Source organism: Thalassophryne amazonica, chromosome 4 (genome assembly GCF_902500255.1).
Source record: "Thalassophryne amazonica chromosome 4, fThaAma1.1, whole genome shotgun sequence".
Classification (NCBI taxonomy): Eukaryota; Metazoa; Chordata; class Actinopteri; order Batrachoidiformes; family Batrachoididae; genus Thalassophryne; species Thalassophryne amazonica.
Genome location: NC_047106.1, coordinates 97,484,779 through 97,509,494, shown reverse-complemented (window position 1 = coordinate 97,509,494; position 24,716 = coordinate 97,484,779). Strand labels below are relative to the sequence as shown.

The 24,716-nt window shown below is 43.4% G+C and overlaps 1 protein-coding gene and 1 long non-coding RNA gene across 2 annotated transcripts in view; both read left to right on the top strand.

The window, feature by feature from the left end:
* Window positions 1–335: 335 nt before the first annotated feature.
* Window positions 336–24,716, top strand: part of ppm1lb (protein phosphatase, Mg2+/Mn2+ dependent, 1Lb) — a 252,099-nt gene continuing 227,718 nt past the window's right edge. The window contains exon 1 of the mRNA XM_034168299.1: window positions 336–1,190. Within this exon, the coding sequence (XP_034024190.1) occupies window positions 792–1,190 (399 nt within the window). The 5' untranslated portion in view covers window positions 336–791. The remainder of the gene's footprint in view (window positions 1,191–24,716) is intronic.
* LOC117508520 lies at window positions 6,868–9,998 on the top strand. The gene is made up of 3 exons (XR_004560114.1): window positions 6,868–7,071; window positions 9,108–9,244; window positions 9,758–9,998. It is a non-coding gene; the product is annotated as an uncharacterized LOC117508520 (long non-coding RNA).

Sequence of the window (24,716 nt, the reverse complement as noted above, 5' to 3'; positions counted from 1 at the left end):
AGCTGATGGATTCCAGCCCAAAAGCTGTTTAAAACGGCCAAAACACATAAAAACTATAGAATAGTAATAATACAACAATACAAGCACTTGTGCATGGCAACACAGTGGCTTAGTGGTCCTAGGGTTCTTTTGTTTTAGCTGTTTGTCGAAAATGATTGAAGGGTAGACAGACATAAGAAGCTTTGGTTTCAGCCTATTTGTGTTTTAATCTGAAACGAATAAAACTTAAAAATAAAAATAATTGTAGCCCAGGCACCCATAATTTACTTTAATACGCCCCTGCCTGCCGCACAGCTTGTTCTGCGCCATGACTGAAGCTGTATTTTCCGAGGTGTCCGTGAAGGCGTCAGCGCCGTTTTCTCCGGCGGCAGCAGCAGCGGAGGCTCGCAGTCGGACCGGCAGCTGGGAATGTCACCGCTATTTTCAGGAGCGCCACTTAAACGGCCAACGGGAGGCTCGAGTTCAGGCAGCACCGTGACACCAGCTTATTTATAACTCCAGACAGGCTGTTCGGTGTTTTGTGTGCGGTGACGGTGTTGCTGGACCGCAGATGGTCACAGTGAGTCCAGCGGGGGGCTGAGAGAGAAGCAGCCGGGAGCACCGCGTCTCTTCCCTGGACCAGACCTGAGATCTCCAGCCTGCCGGGTGTCATGGACATGCAGTGAAGTACAAACCTAATCCTCTGCCATCTTCATGATTGCCGCTGTCGGTGTAGATGTAACTCGTTCCGCTGTTACCGAAGCACTCAGAGCGGTCGACATGGACTGAAATCGCTACCGGTGAAGAAGTAGATGATAGAGGATACGATGACCCTGCTGTCCCTGTTAGGTCGCATCATGCGTTACTTTCTGCTTAGACCCGAAACCCTGTTCCTGCTGTGCATCAGCCTGGCTCTGTGGAGTTACTTCTTCCACACGGACGAAGTGAAGACCATCGTCAAGTCGAGCCGGGATGCGGTCAAGATGGTCAAAGGGAAAGTGGCGAAGATGATGCAGAACGAGCGCTTCGGTGGGCTGGATGTCCTGGACGCGGAGTTCTCCAAGACCTGGGAGTTCAAGAGCAACAACGTGGCCGTGTACTCCATCCAAGGACGGAGGGACCACATGGAGGACAGGTTCGAGGTGCTCACCGACGTCGTCAACAAGAGTCACCCCTCAATATTTGGTGTTTTTGATGGCCACGGTGGAGAGGTAAGGAGGTGTCAGCTTCGTCCACACGGTGTATTGTCTGTCTGTAGTGCAAAGGCAAATTTACATGTGGACAGGAAAGTTTTCGTGTCATATCGTATTCAAGTAATAGTTATATGAAACTAGGCACATACTGTCTACATCCTGCTTCACTGCAAGCCATCTGCCTGGACCAGGGGTGTAGGAAGGATTTCAACAGGTAGGGGTACAACAACAGCATTCACCCCTCCCCCCACCAAAAAAAAAAATAAATCGTAATTACTCTGTATATTCCAGTGTATGATTTGTACAGTGAAAATATGGAATAGGTTAATGAAGGGAGTTACTTATTTTCTGAGTGTATATATATATATATATATATATATATATATATATATATATATATATATATATATATATATATATATACACACACACACATGTATGTGTGTGTGTGTGTGTGTGTGTGTGTGTGAGTGAGACACCTTTTCTAGGCCATCAGTTGGAACTGAACCAGCTGATATTAATTTGCACTGACAAAGGGCAGGAATGCTTTCTAATAACTGATAGTTTTTAGCTGGCAGGGGTTGAAATACATTTTTTAACCTACCTGCACTGGTGCTAGTAACAAAAAAATTACTTGCACCAAAAAAGTTACTTGCACAACCAAAAGTCAGTCTTATATCAACCTTAAAACTCCTCCTCTGATGTTTCAGATTCTTCCTCTCTGGGGAGTTTTTTATTTCACATGCACGCACGCGCGAATGAATCGTCCGTGAAGATTACTTTATTTATTAACTACACAGATGAATAATAAAATAAATGGTGACTGGTTTATAACACAATTAGAGAGTGAGGAGAGAGCGAGGAACTACAGAGTCTTCGAAGTGTCATCGCAAAATGCTTTGCATGTGGAGAGAATGTGCGCACATTTTATTAATTTGAGAGCATGTTTTATTAATTTGTGTGCTCAATTAAAGGAAAACGTGTGCACAAATGATCATGGCCAGAAAAAAATTAAATTTAAGTGATGTCTCCCGGGTTCCATAAAGGAACTGCAGCGGCAGCCACTTTTTTTTTATGTGCGCGCGCGAACTAATCGTCCGTGAAGATAATTTTATTAACTACACAGATGTATAATAAAACAAATGGTGACTGGTTCATAACACAATGATGACAGAGTTTGAGGACAGAGAGAGAGAGGAACCGCAGCCAGTTTTTTTTTCTCTTCTTTGTTTACATGTGCGCGCGCGAACAATAGAGCACAGCAACTCACTCCGTGTGTCATAAAACGCAGGGAAGACGAAGACAACACACTGGAAATTGTTTTTTTCCTTATTTATTCGTTTATTGGTTCATTTTACTGGTGCTTATAGTTGATAAAACTTGGATAAAGTTACTTGCACCAGTGCTAGGGCAGTATAAAATTACGTGCACCACTCGAATAATACGTGCACAAACTAGCACATGCACGTACTATTTCGAGCCCTGACTGGTGTCTTGACCCTCCATGCCTTTTTGCACCTCCGTTTCTTCAGGTTTTCAGTATTTTGTTGCTGTGTCATTTCACGTTTGATTTTTGGATTACTTGGATTGTTGCCAATGAAAATTTAATTTCAATAGCACCTTTACAAATATATTTACTGAGAAAAATGGCAGTGTGTTAAATACTTATTTTATCCGCTATACGAGGTCTATTAGATAAGAAACCGACACTTTTATTTATTTTTTTAACTATATGGATTTGAATGACGTGCGATTACACCAATCATCTTGAACCCTCCTGCGCATGCGTGAGTTTTTCACGCGTGTCGGTGACGTCATTTCCCTGTGGGCAGGCCTTGAGTGAGATGTGGTCCCGCCCTCTCGGCTGAATTCCTTTGTTTCACACGCTGCTGGAGACGGCGCGCGTTGCTTTATCAAAATTTTTTCTGGACCTGTGAGGAATATCCAAGTGGACACTATTCGAGTAATTTAGCTGGTTTTCGGTGAAAAGTTTAACGACTGATGAGAGATTATGGGGTGTTTCTGTCAGTGTAAGGACTTCCCACAGAGCGGGACGTCGCGCAGCGCTTCCAGGCACCGTCGTCGGCCTGTTTCGACCTGAAAACATCCTAATTTAAGGCTTAATTCACCCAGGACGTCGTGAGAGAACAGAGAAGATTCAGAAGAGGCCGGCATGAGGACTTTATGTGGACATTCCACTGTTTAAGGACATTTTTTAATGACGCCCAAATTCGTTTCCGTGACGACTCGGCGAATCTGTGTGCGCCGCGACAGAAAAAACACCTCCGTGTTGAAAACCATTTGTAAAATTCAGGCGGCTTTTGATGGCTTTCAACAAGTGAGTAACTGAGAAATTGTTTAACAGCTTGGGCATGTTCCAACTTGCCCGTTAAGGTTTCCAGTGGAGGTGTTTTTCCTGTCGCGACCCCCCGCGGTCGGGGTCTGGCCCGACATGCGACTCTGCCCACACGTTCTTTCATTACAAAATGTCCGTTAACAATGGCATGTCCGAATAAACTCCTCATGCCGACTTCTTCTGAAAGTTCTCTGTTCTCTGACGACTTACTGGGTCAACAGAGCCTGAAATGTGGAAGTTTTCAACTTGAAACGGCGAGACGCTGCCGCCTCGAAGCGCAGATCGCCGTCAGGCACCGTGGGCCGTCCTTAAAGCGACACTACCAGACCAAAATCTCTCATCAGCCGTTAAAATTTTTACCGAAAACCAGCTGAATTTATCAAATGGTGTCCACTCAGTTGTGCCTTACAGTCTTGAAAAAATTTTGATCAAACAAAGCAGCAGTCTCTGAGCCATTCCTAAACAATGAAAAACGACGAGAGGGTGGGCCACTCCTCACTCAAAGACTGCCCACAGGCGAATGATGTAACCGACAGGCGTGAAAAAACTCTCGCATGCCCACGAGGCTTCAAGCATGTCTGATGTAATCACACGTGATTCAAATCCATATGGTTTTTGAAAAAAATAATAAGGTCGGATACTTTTCTAACAGACCTCGTATATAGGGGTGTTGAAAAGCATTGATTTATGTCAGAATCCTGATTCTTATCCTTAATGTTTCAAAATCTATTCAAAATGTTCAAAAATCAGTTTTTAAAATTTTTTTTTAGTTGTTTCTCCTCACTGCCATTGAGTGAGCTGCTTCTGTCTCTGTTTCCTGCTGTCTGCAGGAGCCGGAGTCAGTGTAATCTGTGTATGAACATAAATGTGTAGTTAGCGTTTAAGCCCATATCTCACGGAGTGGTGAATGCTGACGAACGTAGCAAATTTTTGCTGCGATTGAGCAAGAATTGCTTTATTTGGCTGCTGCTGCAGCTATCCTACTGCAGAAGGGATGGAAAAAAGGTGAAGAAAAGAAAGGAAAAAGAAAAGGTACATTGTTTGGGTCAGAGGGTCACTGCAAACCAAAAACAACTTTAGAGACATGTTACAACTGTTTACACATGCTGAAAACTGGTTCACAAACGTTTGCAACTGTTTGTGGAAAAATAAATTCACTAAGAAATTTTGAACATGTTCATAATTTATTTGTGACAAGAAATACTGTTTGCGACCCTAAAACCTGTTTGCAAACATTTTTGCAACCTTTTACGAACCCTGGTAAGTAAGTCCCTTCGGCTGCTCCCTTTTTTGCACTTGGGGTCGCCACAGCAAATCCAAGGTGGATCTGCATGTTGAATTGGCACAGGTTTTATGCCGAATGCCCTTCTTGACGCAACTCCACATTACATGGAGAACCCTGGTGAAATCCAAAATTTCGTTACGTTCGTCAGAATTTGCCGCTTTGTGAGATACTAGCCTTAGAGTGGCCAGCCAAATATAGTGAACCAGCCTGCATCACTCTGCCTGGAACGTTAGGAAAATAAATGCAATTTGTTTACTTACTGTTTGCTTCCAAACTAGGAACATAAAGGCCAAAGTGTAGCAATCTATTTGTTTTGAATCACTTTCTCCAGACCACATTGCATATGTGTTTAACCAGACGATGTGACCAGTTTATTAAACAGTTGACGTTTTATATGAATTGGTTTAAGATTTCACAGATAGGATATTAAATCAAACAAACGTAAAATTGACAAAATGTTGAAGGCATTCTGGTGTGACACATTGCCATACTAGTCAAAAAAGATAAAAAAAGAAAAGAGAAAGCACTGCAGAGTAAATACATGTGCTAATGACAAGTGCTGTAATTCAATTCAAAAACATTTAATAAAGAAAGAGTTTACATTTACACTTTATATAACGGCTGAGGGGATCCTTGTCATTTGATTGGTGCTTTGTATGTCACATGATATGATTATTGGTCCCATTTGTGTAGCGTTGCATTTAACATGTAATTTGGTTCCATTTACCACGCAAATTTGGTTCCATACGTTTTGTACCATTGCACACTACGAACCCCACCCACTCACACACTAGTGGGGGCGGTGTTTAGCTAAACATGGTGGAGTTTGTTTTTGCTGACAGACGACAATTTGAACAAGCTAATTTACGGTGCTAATTCTTCTAACACACACACAACGCCATAAGCTGTCGGGAGGCATGAAGTGCTGTTAGGATGAAAACCTGTTAGGATGAAAAACTCGGATGAGAGTGTGAAAAGCAGCCAACATGCCGAGTTACACTTCATAAACAGAATTTTCAGTTTTGCAAATGGCTTTTTTTTTTTTTTTTTTTTTTTTTTTTTTAGAAATGGAAAAAAATGACGTATTTACAAATACACATCTATTTGTAGCAACCAACACACAAGTTACAAATCGGAAATTTGTGTTTGCGGATCACAAAACACATATGCAAATCACGGACTATTTGTAGATCATTCTCTGTGCATTTGCAGGTATTAATGAGAGAAATTTAACTCCATAAGTAAGTGTGTTTTCATTTTAAAAAGTAAAAGTTTGCATGTATGTGCTGTCTTTTAAAACAGACACGCTGTCGATCATAATGCATTGCAGCAATGCAGTATGGGAGTTTGGGGTTTGTTTGTTTTTTTTATTATTATTTGTAGTACGTTAGTTAGGAGCGTTGTTAGTGTTATACATTTGTTGTGTTTTCATAGTTCAAGGAATGTAGTTAGTTTGGTGACGAGTTATGTTGTGACCATGAGTGAAATGACGTTGCGATCTACCTCTTGTGCCACTGTTTGAGCTGCTGTGTGTTGAAAGTTAATGAGGTCTGTATTTTTTTCCAGCCATAGCTGGCCCACCCCCTTTTTGCTGGGGGAGGGCTGAGTTCCTTATGGCAGTCTGGCTGTTGCAAAACACACAGCAGACAGGAATAAATGTTTGGTTTTAGGGTTTACAAATGTTTTTGACTGTTTGGTCTTACTCACTGTGCTAACAAAGAAATGGTAGCAGACTGAAAGTCAGCGGAACTAAATTTAGCGGAAGCTAATTAATCAGCTGATGGTTTTCAAAATTAGCTGATGTTGCCTTTTTGAAACATATAACTGTGTAATCTTACACACAGTTTGTGTTCATGGCGTCATTTGTCACACCACCTTTCTTAGTACACTGCAGCAGTTTAGTAGATCCTGAAATAATCAGCTCTATGTACTGAATTAATTAGAATTGAAAATCGATTTTTGAATCAAATATCATTTTGAGATGAAAATCCGTTTTGAATCCAATTTTGACCTCAAGAACTGGAATCAGATTGAATTGTGAGACACTGAAATATTTACACCCTCATGTAAATTAGGGCTGCACGATATTGGAAATTAGTGCGATATGCGATATGGATGTCTAGTATTGCGATAACGATATTGTCGCGATATTTTTTCTTTTTACCTAAAAATGCAATATACATGACCAATAAGAAAAAATATCTATAAAATTTATACAAACAACAAATATGCATTTCAAATATTGCATTTATTTACATGTTCACATGTTTCTTCATGCAAAACAATCACTTTCAAGCAAAAGTTGAACCAAACCTTAACCCATTTAGGGTTTGTACTTTTAAAAATAAAAAATAAAATCTCTAAACTTAAAGTGCCATTGAGAAGTATTTGGAAGCTAGAGCTTTAAACAAAATACTGAAAACAATCCCTTGTGCTGTTTTGTACCTGAAATACTAAAATCTGTTTATCACTAAATGTGATGTGCAAATAGACTTGCTTTCTTTATTTTTAATATATCAAAAAATGTAAACTTAAAAGTATCCAGGCCTTCACTGAGTGAAAATTACTTCAAACAACAAATAGCAGGTTCAAATCTTAACAGTAAAAGTAAACTACTTCACGTTTTTGGCCAAGAAAACCAGCATGTTGACATTGACAGGTTTTAAACAAGTGCGTTCACATGTGACAACATTACCCGATGTACTAAAAAGTCTCCCTGAAGGTGAGATACTTGCTGGTATACAGAGGTATTTTCTGGCCAATTTACTCAACTGGGGGAAGTTGACATGATGAATTTGCCACCAAGACAGAGGGTTAGCTTCACTGTCAATGGTGGGAGACCCGAGGTAGCTGTTGAGTTCCACATCCACTGCATGTGATGATGATGTACTTGATTTTGGACCTGGGACACTCTTGAAAAAACCACCCAGGGATTTTTTGGACTGCTTTTGGATGTCTTCAGGTGGATCCACATTGTCATGCTGGCTTTGCTCCTTAAAAATACAGTTTGAAATTATTAAATTGGAATGTTATTAAATAATGTTTGAACAGATTACTGTGACACACTTTACCTTTGTTTCTTCAGCTTCTGAAATCACTCGGACCTTGATTTCATGCAACTTGTCATTGCTGATGTAGTCTGCTTTAAACCGAGGATCCAGAAGGCAGGCCATATCCAGGAGTTCTTGGGTGGATGGATGGTCATATTTAGAGTTCAAATAGTCCAGTATCTTTTTCTTTATGGACTTTGTCAAATCACTGTCTTGTTCTTTTGCAGCGAGAATTGAGGTGTTGAAAATGTGAAGCACAGGCTTCACACATGAAATGCTGACATAGCTTTCACTTGAAAGGGCATCAGTGAAATCCTGTAGAGACTGCAATGCCTGGTTTATGGATTCCAGAACATCTATGTCCTGCCAAGTTGGAACCAAATGTTTGGACTTCCTATCAGCCGACAGGACATCACTTAGGGCTCTTTGCTGCTCAAGAACTCTCTGAATCATCTGTTGTCTAGACCCCTATCTTGTGGGGCATTCAGTTATCAGTGTATGCTCTGGGAGGTTGTGTTCTCTTTGTGCTTTTGTCAGGGCAGTCAGTGGCCCACCAACTTCTTGCAAAGTCCAACAGCTCTTGTAATGCGATCCTCACCTTTGACTTTTCTGAAACAAAAGACAGACAAAACAAGAAAAGCTTGATGCATTTTGCATTGACATCAATGCAACATTAATTCCAATTCCAACTTGCAGTATATAAAAGATAAACATACAGTATTCATTTAACCCTATAGCGCCAAGTGTATCATATTTGATACAGGATTTTCTGAGATGTCTGCTTCATCAGTGTGATATTTTCTCCACAAAAAACCCATAGTATATACAGTGAGATAGTTGTAGTGCACAGACAAACCACCAGATGTCAGTATCTTATGCATCAGAGGGCCTTCAGATGAGACATTCATAATGGTTGCCTGAAATGATCCACAGTAATTTCCCTAAGAAAATGCAGCATTTTATAGGTTTGAAATGTTACGTTTGCTCTGGATTTAAAATGGATGTTTTTATGCTAGAATTCCCAATGTAGCAAATATGATACAAATAAAAACTCATATATGCAAAAAGGTTTTTATTTTATTTTATTATTTTTTTGTTTTGGTTTTTTTTTGGTGGGTTTGTTAAAAGGTCCAATAAAGACTCTTGTTTCAAAAAATTAGAATTTTCTGACAATTATTTCACAGGGTGGGCTTTATAGGGTTAAGTGTTATAGTAAATTAGGGCTATATGTCTTGAGAGTAAAGTTTTTTTTTTAATCTTTAACACTTACCAATTGCCAGATGCAGGCGATGGCCAAAGCACTGCACTCTGAACCAGTTGTTGACCTCGGCAGCCTTCACCACGTTTGCTCCGTTATCTGTTGTGATGGCCACTTGTTTGTGTTCGGGCAAGTTCAGTTGTTCAAAACATCCCGCAAGGCAGCAGCAATGTTTTCACCAGTGTGTGAGTCGGGGAAGTATGCTACTTCTAGGCAGCGTGTAATGAGCTCAAATTTGCATGTCAAAAAGTGCACGGTAAAACTCATGTAAGGCTCAGTGGTTCGACTGGACCACAAGTCAGTGATGCTAGCATAAAAATCCACTTCACTGAGCTCTGCCTTGACGGACTTCACACATGCGTCATACATCTCCGGAATAGCTACTTGGGAAAAATATGTCCGAGATGGCACTTGGTATCTTCGGTCAAACTCTTTTACCATCTCCAAAAATCCCTCTTTAGACACTGCATTAACAGAGAGCGTGCATTTTGCAATGTATCTTGTTATGGCTGCAGTTAAAGCTTTGTGTCGCTTTGAAGTTTTCTCATAAGGAGCGACAGAAGCAAAACTATCATCAGGCTGTGGATTTTTAGATGTTAAATATACATTGTAAAGTTCCTTGTGGTTGTATTGAAGGTGGCTGTGTAGGTTTGTCGTGTTTCCTCTCGACGTAGCCACTATTTTTCAGCATGACTTGCAAAGAACTTGTGTCTGTGATTCGTCCTGTGTGGAAAAACCGAAGTAGTCCCAAATTCCGGCGGTGTAGTGACTTTTAGGAACAAGTTGCTCTCTGTTTTCGTCTCCATTCATCTCTTCCTTCCCCGCCATGCTTGTCTTCCTTCTGTGTGTGTACGGGCTCACTGCTCCACTGAGAGCATGTGCTTGTGTTGTGAAAGTGTAGGAACACGGACCCACAACAGGGGGCGCAAATGAACGGACAATGGAGGTAGCCAAATAACAACACTTTACTGTTGTGAAAAAAGTACAACAAACACAACAGATTACAACAATAGACAAAGAAGTCAATTCACAAAATGTGTCACGTGGGCAGGCTCGAAGATAAGAGATGTCTGTCCAAAGCAGAACCGGAACCACACGATTTCCTCCGCCACCGAACCCCGGGAATACTGGAGCCGCCAAGTCCCGAACTCCCAGGTGGCCACTGCCTCCGCGTGTCGGATCTGGTACTGCTGGCGAGGAACAAAAACAGTTAAATGTGGGTGCGTTTGCACCCAGCAACCCGTATGGCGGGAAAACCACCGCCACCTCTCGTCGGAAGAATGTCTGCTATTTCACGCACAAAAGTAACAAAGTGTTAATGTCGAATAAAGACAACACAGTCGGCTGAGGACGGTACCTTCAAGGTAGAGCGATATCTCGGCAAAGAGGTGGAGATGTTGTCCTGCTGATATACCACTGCTGATCAGATGATTGGTGACAGCTGTCGTAGGCGATAAGTGACAGCTGTCACCCCGGCTGCTCCTGTGAGGCGGCAGCGCCCTCTGGTGCCTGGAGCCCGCACTCCAGACAGGGCGCCCTCTGGTGGTGATGGGCCAGCAGTACCTCCTCTTCAGCGGCCCACACAACAGGACCCCCCCCTCAACGGGCGCCTCCTGGCGCCCGACCAGGCTTGTCCGGGTGGCGGCGGTAGAAATCGGCCAGGAGGGCCGGGTCCAGGATGAAGCTCCTCTTCACCCAGGAGCGTTCTTCGGGTCCGTACCCCTCCCAGTCCACCAAATACTGGAAGCCCCGGCCCATCCTACGGACATCCAAGAGCCGGCGCACAGTCCAAGCCGGCTCGCCATCGATGATCCGGGCAGGAGGCGGCGCCGGACCCGGAGCACAGAGGGGTAAGGTGTGATGCGGCTTTATCCGGGACACATGGAAAACAGGATGGATCCGCAGTGAGGCCGGAAGCTGAAGCCTCACTGCGGCTGGACTGATGACCTTAAGGATCCTGAAGGGACCGATGTAACAGTCCTGTAGTTTGGGGGAGTCCACTTTCAGGGGAATGTCCTTGGTGGACAACCACACCTCCTGCCCTGGCCGATACGCAGGGGCCGGGGTCCGCCGACGGTCTGCATGGGCTTTTGCCCTCGTCCGGGCCTTTAGCAAAGCAGAATGGGCGGCGTGCCACACCCGACGGCACTTCCGCAGGTGGGCCTGGACCGAGGGCACACCGACCTCTCCCTCAACCACCGGAAACAACGGGGGCTGACACCCCAGACACACCTCAAAAGGGGAGAGGCCGGTGGCTGAAGACACCTGGCTGTTATGGGCATACTCGATCCAGGCCAAATGGGTACTCCAGGCCGCCGGGTGCGCGGCCGTCACGCAGCGCAGGGCCTGTTCCACCTCCTGATTGACCCGTTCTGCTTGCCCGTTGGTCTGAGGATGATACCCGGATGAGAGACTCACCGTGGCCCCCAGTTCCCGGCAGAAGCTCCTCCAGACTTGCGAGGAGAACTGGGGACCGCGATCGGAGACGATGTCTGTTGGAATCCCATGCAGCCGGACGACGTGGTGGACCAGGAGGTCCGCTGTCTCCTGGGCAGTCGGGAGCTTCGGGAGGGCCACGAAGTGGGCCGCCTTGGAGAATCGGTCCACTATCGTGAGGATGGTGGTGTTGCCCTGGGACGGCGGGAGGCCCGTGACAAAATCCAGGCCGATGTGGGACCAGGGGCGATGAGGCACAGGCAGCGGCTGGAGCAGTCCCGATGCCCTGCGGTGGTCAGCCTTGCCCCTGGCGCAGGTGGTGCAGGCCTGGATATAATCCCGGACGTCGGCCTCCAGGGACGCCCACCAGAAGCACTGCCGGACAACTGCCACGGTCCTACACACCCCTGGATGACAGGAGAACTTGGAGCCGTGACAGAAGTCCAGGACTGCAGCCCTGGCCTCTGGTGGGACGTAAAGTTTGTTCTTCGGCCCAGTTCCGGGATCCGGGATCCGTGCCAGGGCCTCCCGGACGGTTTTCTCTACCTCCCAGGTGAGGGTGGCCACGATAGCGGACTCCGCGATGATAGGTTCCGGTGGATCCGACAACTCCGTTTTGACTTCGTCTTCATGCACCCGGGACAAGGCATCCGATCTCTGGTTTTTGGTCCCGGGACGGTAGGTGATCCGGAAGTCAAAACGGCCGAAGAACAGTGACCAGCGGGCTTGCCTGGGGTTCAGCCGCTTGGCGGTCCTGATATACTCCAGGTTCCGGTGGTCAGTAAAATCGTGAATGGCACGGACGTTCCCTCCAACAGATGTCTCCACTCCTCAAGAGCCTCTTTCACCGCAAGGAGTTCTCGATTGCCGACGTCATAGTTCCGTTCGGCCGGGGTCAATCTGCGGGAAAAATAGGCACACGGGTGAAGGACCTTATCGGCCTTTCCGCTCTGGGATAGCACGGCTCCTATCCCTGAGTCCGAGGCGTCCACTTCAACCACAAACTGGCGACTAGGATCGGGCTGCACCAGAACAGGTGCAGACGAGAAGCGCCGTTTCAACTCCTTGAACGCGGCATCGCACCGATCCGACCAGGTGAAGGGGACTTTTGGAGAGGTCAGGGCTGTCAGGGGGCTAACTACCTGACTTTAGCCCTTAATGAACCTCCTGTAGAAATTTGCAAAGCCGAGGAACTGTTGCAGCTTCCTACGGCTGGTGGGTTGGGGCCAGTCTCTCACCGCCGCAACCTTGGCCGGATCAGGAGCGACGGAGTTGGGGGAGATGATAAACCCCAGGAAGGACAAAGAGGTGCGGTGAAACTCACACTTCTCGCCCTTCACAAACAGCCGGTTCTCCAACAACCGCTGCAGGACCTGACGTACATGCCGGACATGAGTCTCAGGATCCGGAGAAAAGATGAGTATATCGTCTAGATATACGAAGACGAATCGGTGCAGGAAATCCCGCAAGACATCATTAACTAATGCTTGGAACATCGCGGGGGCGTTTGTGAGGCTGAACGGCATGACCAGGTACTCAAAGTGACCTAAGGGGGTGTTAAATGCCGTCTTCCACTCGTCTCCCTTCCGGATCCGAACCAGGTGATACGCATTTCTAAGATCTAGCTTAGTGAATATCTGGGCTCCATGCAGGGGCGTGAACACTGAATCCAACAAGGGCAACGGGTATCGATTACGAACCGTGATTTCGTTCAGCCCCCTATAATCAATGCATAGACGAAGTCCGCCGTCTTTTTTACCCACAAAAAAGAAACCTGCACCCATCGGGGAGGTGGAATTCCGGATCAGCCCGGCGGCTAAAGAGTCCCGGATGTAGGTCTCCATTGATTCGCGCTCAGGTCGTGAGAGGTTGTGCAGCCTGCTGGACGGGAACTCAACGCCTGGAACCAAATCAATGGCACAATTGTACGGACGGTGGGGGGGAAGGGTGAGCGCCAGATCCTTACTGAACACATCCACAAGGTCATGGTACTCCCCCGGCACCGTCCCAAGATTGGGCGGGACTCTGACCTCCTCCTTAGCCTGGGAACCGGGAGGAACCGAGGAACCTAAACATACCCGATGGCAGGTTTCGCTCCACTGAACTACTACCCCGGACGGCCAATCGATCCGGGGTTTGTGTTTTAACATCCAAGGGAACCCGAGAATCACACGGGAGGTGGCAGGAGTCACAAAAAACTCGATCTCCTCCCGGTGGTTCCCTGACACCACCAGAGTTACTGGTGGTGTCTTATGTGTGATTAGAGGGAGTAGGGAGCCATCTAGTGCCCGCACCTGCACAGGCGAGGTAAGCGCCACCAGAGGGAGCCCTGCCTCCCTGACCCATCTGCTGTCTAGCAGATTCCCTTCAGAGCCCGTGTCCACCAGTGCTGGGGCCTTCAGGGCTAAATCCTCATAAAGGATTGTAACTGGGAGTCGTGTGGCAATATGGTTATGTCCCACGTGAATGTTTTGGCCCACCCCTAACCCAGTTTCTAGGGGCGGGCGTTGGTGTTTAACCGCTCGGGGCAGTTCCTCACTTGATGCTCTATTGAGCCACAAACAAAGCACGCTCCGCGGACCAGCCTCCTCTGTCTATCTGGTGGCCTAAATGTGGCCCTGCTCGTGTCCATAGCTTCATCAGCAGGGGGAGCTGTAACCACACGGAGCGTAGAGGCCGTGGAACGTGGGGAGGGTGGAACTCGGTCGGAACCGGAAGGGAGAGGGACGGCGCGTGCCCGGCCACGCCCTTCGTCTCGCTCCCGACGGCGTTCTTCTAACCGATTGTCTAATCGTATAACGAGATCAATAAGCCCGTCTAAATCCCGCGGTTCGTCCTTGGCCACCAGGTGCTCCTTCAGGACCAACGACAGTCCGTTTACGAAGGCGGCACGGAGGGCAGTGCTATTCCAGCCGGACCTCGCAGCCGCGATGCGGAAGTCGACTGCATAGGCAGCTGCGCTCCGGCGCCCCTGTCTCATTGACAGCAGCACGGCTGAAGCGGTCTCTCCTCTATTTGGGTGATCGAACACTGTTCTGAATTCCCTCACAAACCCATCATATGTCAGAAGGAGCCGTGAATTTTGCTCCCAGAGCGCTGTAGCCCAAGCGCGTGCCTCACCGCGAAGCAGATTAATCACATAAACTATCTTACTAGCATCAGTCGCGTACATGACGGGACGTTGTGCGAAGACGAGCGAACACTGCATAAGAAAGTCCGCGCACGTCTCCACACAACCCCCGTACGGCTCTGGAGGGCTTACGTATGCTTCAGGGGAAGGTGGGAGGGGTCGTTGAACGACCTGTGGAACGTCACTGTTGCGCACAGGATCGACAGGAGGGGGAGCCGCAGCAGCGCCCTGAGGGCGCGCTTCCACCTGCGCGGCGAGAGCCTCCACCCTGCGGTTAAGGAGGACGTTCTGCTCGGTCATTAGATCCAACCGAGCCGTAAAAGCGGTGAGGATTCGCTGCAACTCACCGATCATTCCTCCTGCAGACGCCTGTGCGCCCTGCTCTTCCATTGGCCGTTCAACAGCCGGTTGACGCCCCTCGGGGTCCATGACGTTGGCCGAGATATCCTGTTGTGAAAGTGTAGGAACACGGACCCACAACAGGGGGCGCAAATGAACGGACAATGGAGGTAGCCAAATAACAACACTTTACTGTTGTGAAAAAAGCACAACAAACACAACAGATTACAACAATAGACAAAGAAGTCAATTCACAAAATGTGTCACGTGGGCAGGCTCGAAGATAAGAGACGTCTGTCCAAAGCAGAACCGGAACCACACGATTTCCTCCGCCACCGAACCCCGGGAATACTGGAGCCGCCAAGTCCCGAACTCCCAGGTGGCCACTGCCTCCGCGTGTCGGATCTGGTACTGCTGGCGAGGAACAAAAACAGTTAAATGTGGGTGCGTTTGCACCCAGCAACCCGTATGGCGGGAAAACCACCTCCACCTCTCGTCGGAAGAATGTCTGCTATTTCACGCACAAAAGTAACAAAGTGTTAATGTCGAATAAAGACAACACAGTCGGCTGAGTACGGTACCTTCAAGGTAGAGCGATATCTCGGCAAAGAGGTGGAGATGTTGTCCTGCTGATATACCACTGCTGATCAGATGATTGGTGACAGCTGTCGTAGGCGATAAGTGACAGCTGTCACCCCGGCTGCTCCTGTGAGGCGGCAGCGCCCTCTGGTGCCTGGAGCCCGCACTCCAGACAGGGCGCCCTCTGGTGGTGATGGGCCAGCAGTACCTCCTCTTCAGCGGCCCACACAACAGCTTGCTCTGGCCAATAGCGACGCGGCACCTTCACATTTAAGGACGCGCCGGATTGGTCAAAGTGCGGACATAAAAAAGACCTTATTTATACATTAAATAATTAGAAATTATCGCGCATCTTTTAGATATGCCTATCGCATGTGCCAATATCACGATGACGATATTTTTTCGATATATTGTGCAGCCCTAATGTAAATATATACATTCTATATATACATACATTTATTATATGGCTGCGACACCATGCGCGCTCTGATTGGCTGATTATGTCTGATATTTTTCCATATCAGACCGGTTTCCATGACAGTCGGTCCGCAACTCATATTTTCTTTACAAGCCAGGAAGCTAAAAACGCGATTAAAAAAAAACAAGTTGGACATGAATGTACTCCATAAATATCTCAACAGGATCAATCAATCAATCAACTTTTTTCTTGTATAGCGCCAAATCACAACAAACAGTTGCCCCAAGGCGCTCCACATTGCAAGGCAAGGCCATACAATAATTATGAAACACAGTCTACGTCTAAAGCAACATAACCAAGGGATGGTCCAGGGTCACCCGATCCAGCCCTAACTATAAGCCTTAGCGAAAAGGAAAGTTTTAAGCCTAATCTTAAAAGTAGAGAGGGTATCTGTCTCCCTGATCTGAATTGGGAGCTGGTTCCACAGGAGAGGAGCCTGAAAGCTGAAGGCTCTGCCTCCCATTCTACTCTTACAAACCCTAGGAACTACAAGTAAGCCCGCAGTCTGAGAGCGAAGCGCTCTAATGGGGTAATATGGTTCTATGAGGTCCCTAAGATAAGATGGGACCTGATTATTCAAAACCTTATAAGTAAGAAGAAGAATTTTAAATTCTATTCTAGCATTAACAGGAAGCCAATGAAGGGAGGCCAACACGGGTGAGATATGCTCTCTCCTGCTAGTCCCCGTCAGTACTCTAGCTGCAGCATTCTGAACCAACTGAAGGCTTTTTAGGGAACTTTTAGGACAACCTGATAATAATGAATTACAATAGTCCAGCCTAGAGGAAACAAATGCATGAATTAGTTTTTCAGCATCACTCTGAGACAAGACCTTTCTGATTTTAGAGATATTGCGTAAATGCAAAAAGGCAGTCCTACATATTGTTTAATATGCGCTTTGAATGACATATCCTGATCAAAAATAACTCCAAGATTTCTCACAGTATTACTAGAGATCAGGGAAATGCCATCCAGAGTAACGATCTGGTTAGACACCATGCTTCTAAGATTTTTGGGGCCAAGTACAATAACTTCAGTTTTATCTGAGTTTAAAAGCAGGAAATTAGAGGTCATCCATGTCTTTATGTCTGTAAGACAATCCTGCAGTTTAGCTAATTGGTGCGTATCCTCTGGCTTCATGGATAGATAAAGCTGGGTATCATCTGCGTAACAATGAAAATTTAAGCAATACCGTCTAATAATACTGCCCAAGGGAAGCATGTATAAAGTGAATAAAATTGGTCCTAGCACAGAACCTTGTGGAACTCCATAATTAACTTTAGTCTGTGAAGAAGATTCCCCATTTACATGAACAAACTGTAATCTATTAGACAAATATGATTCAAACCACCGCAGTGCAATGCCTTTAATACCTATGACATGCTCTAATCTCTGTAATAAAATTTTATGGTCAACAGTATCAAAAGCAGCACTGAGGTCCAACAGAACAAGCACAGAGATAAGTCCACTGTCCAAAGCCATAAGAAGATCATTTGTAACCTTCACTAATGCTGTTTCTGTACTATGATGAATTCTAAAACCTGACTGAAACTCTTCAAATAGACCATTCCTCTGCAGGTGATCAGTTAGCTGTTTTACAACTACCCTCTCAAGAATCTTTGAGAGAAAAGGAAGGTTGGAGATTGGCCTATAATTAGCTAAGATAGCTGGGTCAAGTGATGGCTTTTTAAGTAATGGTTTAATTACTGCCACCTTAAAGGCCTGTGGTACATAACCAACTAACAAAGATAGATTGATCATATTTAAGATTGAAGCATTAAATAATGGTAGGACTTCCTTGAGCAGCCTGGCAGGAATGGGGTCTAATAAGCATGTTGATGGTTTGGATGAAGTAACTAATGAAAATAACTCAGACAGAACAATCGGAGAGAAAGAGTCTAACCAAATACCGGCATCACTGAAAGCAGCCAAAGATAACGATACATCTTTGGGATGGTTATGAGTAATTTTTTCTCTAATAGTCAAATTTTGTTAGCAAAGAAAGTCATGAAGTCATTACTAGTTAAAGTTAATGGAATACTCAGCTCAATAGAGCTCTGACTCTTTGTCAGCCTGGCTACAGTGCTGAAAAGAAACCTGGGGTTGTTCTTATTTTCTTCAATTAGTGATGAGTAGAAAGATGTCCTAGCTTCACGAAGGGCTTTCTTATAGAGCAACAAACTCTTTTTCCAGGCTAAGTGAAGATCTTCTAAATTAGTGAGACGCCATTTCCTCTCCAACTTACGGGTTATCTGCTTTAAGCTACAAGTTTGTGAGTTATACCACGGAGTCAGACACTTCTGATTTAAAGCTCTCTTTTTCAGAGGAGCTACAGCATCCAAAGTTGTCTTCAATGAGGATGTAAAACTATTGACAAGATACTCTAACTCCCTTACAGAGTTTAGGTAGCTACTCTGCTCTGTGTTGGTATATGACATTAGAGAACATAAAGAAGGAATCATATCCTTAAACCTAGTTACAGCGCTTTCTGAAAGACTTCTAGTGTAATGAAACTTATTCCCACTGCTGGGTAGTCCATCAGGGTAAATGTAAATGTTATTAAAAATGATCAGACAAAAGGGAGTTTTCAGGGAATACTGTTAAGTCTTCTATTTCCATACCATAAGTCAGAACAAGATCTAAAATATGATTAAAGTGGTGGGTGGACTCATTTACTTTTTGAGCAAAGCCGATAGAGTCTAATAATAGATTAAATGCAGTGTTGAGGCTGTCATTTTCAGCATCTGTGTGGATGTTAAAATCGCCCACTATAATTATCTTATCTGAGCTAAGCACTAAGTCAGACAAAAGGTCTGAAAATTCACAGAGAAACTCACAGTAACGACCAGGTGGACGATAGATAATAACAAATAAAACTGGTTTTTGGGACTTCCAATTTGGATGGACAAGACTAAGAGACAAGCTTTCAAATGAATTAAAGCTCTGTCTAGGTTTTTGATTAATTAATAAGCTGGAATGGAAGATTGCTGCTAATCCTCCGCCCCGGCCCGTGCTACGAGCATTCTGACAGTTAGTGTGACTCGGGGGTGTTGACTCATTTAAACTAACATATTCATCCTGCTGTAACCAAGTTTCTGTTAGGCAGAATAAATCAATACGTTGATCAATTATTATATCATTTACCAACAGGGACTTAGAAGAAAGAGACCTAATGTTTAATAGACCACATTTAACTGTTTTAGTCTGTGGTGCAATTGAAGGTGCTATATTATTTTTTCTTTTTGAATTTTTATGCTTAAATAGATTTTTGCTAGTTATTGGTGGTCTGGGAGCAGGCACCGTCTCTACGGGGATGGGGTAATAGGGGGATGGCAGGGGGAGAGAAGCCTTACCAGCTAACGACTGGACCATCTGTTAGCAAGTTCTTCATGGAGGTTAAGAAAGCAAATGAGCTCAACACCATCATCAGCATATTCGTGCGATACTGTAAGTTTGTGTGTTTATATGTATAATAGCAAATTATTAACCTTGCTTGCTTGGTCTGTACGGGGATATCAGACCTCCGGTCCATACTGACGTGTCAGACCTCGCGCTTGCTTAATAATCCTTTAATATATAACTCTCAACATATTCCACCATTGTTAAATGTCTTTATTGGTTCCTTTGCCTCAGATGTTGTTACTGATAGTCATCATCAGCCTAATGGGACTAAAAACCACACTGAGGTTACTTATCATCTTGTGCATTTCATTGAGATCTTTATATGTTTTGAAATTTCTGCTGTGGATTTGACCGTGAGGTGGTTATTTCAAATGATGACATGAATCGACTGGGTTTAACTGATAAGAGGGTATTTTCTGAAGTCCTTGGCTGGATTATGGCTGAGTGTATTGGGTTGTATAATCTTGTGTGTGTGAAATTATTCCTAAACATGCAAAAATATTTCCCCTCTTCTGCATTATCCGCATTACATCACTGTTAATTTGAAGGCAGGTGGTTGCTTTTCCCCAGATTCTTTATAGTTTCAGGGTTCGATTCCAGGTTTGGAAATTTGAGTCCCTGGGACTACTTTGGATAAAATGCAATGTACCATGTAATACAACCCATTTACCTTTCCTGCATATGTAGTATGCACACACAGCTTATTGTTAAATATATTTGTTTCACTTCTTTTATAATAAGATGCTGCAGTGTCTTGGTATACATGTTCTATAATGGCAAGGATAGGCTCCACCCCTTCCCCCGTGACCCTCAGTTGGAGTAAGCAGGGATAGAAAATGAATGAATTTATTGCAAGTTTTGCAGTAACAAGTGAAATTGGCAGGAATAGCTGCACTCATTATTGCCGTGTTCACCAATTATATGTGCTGATATTCAGCATTTTTATGGTTATTGGTATCAGTCATTTTTAATACCTTAACGCCTGAATTTATATAGCTGTATATAAAAAAAGTTTTGTGTGTGTTTTTGCCTTTAAGTAGATGGTAAATAATGTTGAGATTATTAATTTCACTTTTGCACAAAAACTAAATAGTAATTTTGGTATTTTGGTAATAATTTATGTTATAATGTTATAATAATAATAATGGTATGTTGCGAATTTGCGACAACAGGCATACTGGTAAATTTGGTATGTTGCATATTTGAGTCAAATATTGTAGCATATATGCGACAATAGGCGTTAAGGGGTTAAAATCAGTTTATTAGTAAGACAATTTTCATTTTTTAATGCACTACTTTGGTTCCAATACAGCTGCAATCACAACTTTCTGGCTTTAGCAGTGTCTCATCCACAGCACTAGCTGATTTATTAGACATCACAAGTTCAGCCTATCAATGCTGAAGCTGCTGTCCCATAGACTGGCACAAAGGAATGTAGCAGAATGCAGAGCGGAGCTGTGGGAAAGAAATTTCTGTGAAAAGAATTTGTTAGTCTAAATTCAGACAGCTTTTTTGACACTTTTTTTTACTGTAGGTATCTATTTCATATTGATTTGATTATCCGTCATGGATAACAATTGGTATCAGCCCCGAAAAGTCTGTATAGGTTGATCCCTAATTACTATTATTTTTGTGTTATGCATTAAAAAATAAAAGGGAAATTGTTTCAGTGAGACATTTTATTGAAAATTGTTTTCTTTATCTGTATGTCAATGTTCACATTTTTTTCTCCCTAATATCGGTATCAGTATCAGTATCAGCCCCTCAAAAAAATCTATATCAGTCAGGCTCTGCTGCATATGCACTCGACTAGTGCAGCCAGCCACACAAACACAGAAGAAACTTTTGCTGCTGAGTGTCTGTATTTATTTGTGTTTTACAGTTTAACAGCAGTGAATTAATCATCAAATAACAGTTTGTTTGTCTGATTAACAGTTTTCTTTAAGTGGAGACTATCACATTCTTTGACTGCTATGCTCTCTGTCTCATCACACTTGCTCTGACTGCAGCCAGGAAGAATGTATACCTGTATAGCTGTCGCCACAACCATTCGCACACACAAGCGGCCGAAAGACAGTGAATGCCCTGTGATTGCCCATTCGACCCCTCTCTTGGCAGGTGTTGGCCAAATAACAGGTGCCACACAGGAACATCTAACACTGTTTGCCGGGCACTTAGAAAAGGCTATTCACGTTCCTGGCATGATAGTAGACAGCAGGCGACCACATTCGAGCTGTCTGTGAAAAGCGCCGCATGAGTGTGGCGTAACATAGCAACACACATGTGGTGTGCCAGAGTCTCGGCTCCCCCCTGAACTCTAAAGTTGGAAACAGGTTAACTTGTGATACATGTTACATGATACTTATTGTGCTTTGTAATTAACCTGTTGAACAAATTTAAAATTTTCTGACAATCACAGAGCTCTGACGCAGTGCCTGCCTTATTTTATGTGGTGTATTGCTTGCAACAGCCTCATCTATATAGCTAAGTGGCCTCCGTGTGCATGCTTGCGCGCGTGCGTGTGTATGGCTTCAATCATAGCGAAACCAGGGAGAGCTGATATTTGCCGTTTGGTTTGCTTATGTATTTTGGGTAAGGATGAACGCTGTGAAAACAGAAAGTTGATAGGACAAATATTTTTGGAAAAGTTAGTGATTTTAGCTATCCAGTAAACAATGGATATTTTGCTGCAATGCACCATGGGAGTTCAGGGTTTTGGGGTTTTAAATGTTGTTATTGTGGTTCATGTTAGTTTAACAGTGTTGTTAGTGTTATTGATTTATTGTGTTTTTGTAATTCAGTTGGTTTAGTCAGTTTAGTTAAGTGTTATGTTGTCGTTACCATGAGTGACTTAAGTGTCATGCTTCCGGTACCATAAGTGAAAAGTGTTTGTTAAATTAAAAGCACCTGCTTACAGCAGAATGCAGAAAAGACAAAAAGCTCTGCGTGTGTGTGAACAATTTTGATGACGCATAAACTGGGTAGAGCTGACATTTGCCGTTTGGTATGTTTATGTATTTTGGGTAAAGGATGAATGGCACCAAAACCAAACACTGATAGAACTAATATTTTTAGAGAAGCTACATATATTAGCTAACAACACTGAACAATGGACATTGATATTTACATTCTGGACTCACACGCCAATCCAGCAGGAGGCGGTAAATCATCTATATATTAAAAGCATGAGTGCGTGTGTGATTTTATTTAGTAAGTTCAATGTAAGTACATAATATAATTGTAAATATGTTAAAAATACATGGATGACAGAAGAAAGTGAAAACACTTATTTCCATTGTGGCCCATTTAAAACTCAAGTGACAAAATAGAACTATTAATAATAATAATAATAATAATAATAATAATAATGATAATGTGTATAATAACAAGAACCTAAACAATTTAGAAATACATTAAGACAGTAAATTAACATTAAAAAATTACATAATTAACTGAAAATAAAAGGGTTGAGTTCTTCTTCTCAAAACTGTTGAGGTCTAATGTTCTAAAAACATTCTGGAATAACATCCTATTCCAACACATTATAGAAACTTTGCACAATTTATTACCATCCTTAAAAATGTCAGTTACCTATTATAGCCTTCTGACTACCAGAAAGGTAGTCAGGACGATATAAACACTATCCTATGTAGAGCCCATGGATCCCCACGGGCAAGGTGCTAGTCTCTGTTTAACTCCAGCCTAGCAAAGTATTCTTCATACCTCGGATAATTTTTTTTATGTGGATGGAGTGAAAATTGGATTCCGTGTTGTACACTGAGCAACACAGAATCTTACCAAAGGACCTTCGCCTGGAGCATGCAGGAAGCATCCACTAGTTTCATCACATGCACAGTCACACTGCATCTCATTGAAATAAAGACTTGACACCATCCTTTATTTCAGTCCTCTCTGGCTGATACTTCTTAAATTACATAACCCTCACGGAACAAATATACCGTATCCGTGTGTCAGAGTGCCCAGGGCCAAGCATCAGCCCACCCTTCTTCTTCTGCAACCCTCCCATCCTGTGCACAGGCAAAATTTCCTGTATATTTTGTAAATTATTTTGTCAATTGTGTTGGTAGCATGGCCCAAGCAGAGGGCAGGCATTGACATTAAGTTTTTTAGTGTACTTGTCCATAGGACAAGTAACCCTGGCAGTTTACTTATCCTATAGGAAAAGCTGGTTGTCCGTTCAACCCGTGAGTGAGATTCAAATTAAATATTTATCACATATACTTTGCTCTGACTTGTCACTTAATAAAAACCTGGCATACTTCTTTTGTTTGTAAGTACTTTAACTTTAATATTCCAACATAAGAATTGCAGCTGAAATAGAAAATCATTACATTTCAACATTTTCTGAGACTGAGATTTAGATTAAATATTTATCACATCTACTTTTCTTCTTTTAGTTTTTAGACTTTAGTGTTCTGCAGTTTTATTTCAGAAGATGTGGCAACAGAAACAGTTCATCTGTGGTAATACAGGGAGGCACTTATTGCCTTAATAAAAAAAACAATACTAAAAGACACAAAACATAAATAATGCATGGCCTGTTGTCTTATAGTTTTTCAAAATGTGGTGGTGATGGACACGTAATGATCCTGACATTTACTTTGTCTTCTATTTCTGTAACTGCAGACTGTATGAAACCAACATATTTCATGTTTTGTGAGGTCAGCTTTATTTTTATTAATTGTTTTGTTAATATATATCCATTCCTACATTTGAGGCCTGCAACATTTTCCAAGAAAAAAGGTTGGGACAGGGCAGTTTATTGTTAATTGAAGAATTAGTTAATAATATTTAGTCAGTTTTCTTGGGAAATGTCAGAGGATGAATACATGAACATTTCCAACTCACTGAATATTTCTTAGACTTTATTTACATCAGTCATTCAGAAATACAAACAGTGTGGTACTTTATAGTAAATCTGTGTCAGGTAGGCAGTTCTCAAAAACTAAATGTCCATGCTGGAAGAAGACAAGTGAGGGAAGCCACCAAGACACAACTTTGGAAGAATGTTTGGCTTCTGTGGGTGTGAGTGGAAAAACTGGGAATATAACAACATTTTTATTTTATCTTTTTTTTACAAACAGTCCCTACTTTTTTTTATTTGTGGTTGTTTCTGTTCCATTTCTGAAATTAAAGAACTGCTATAAGGAAAAGTGTTAACATTTTATTGTTTTTTCAAACTTTGTAGTAGAACAAACACAAAAATGTTG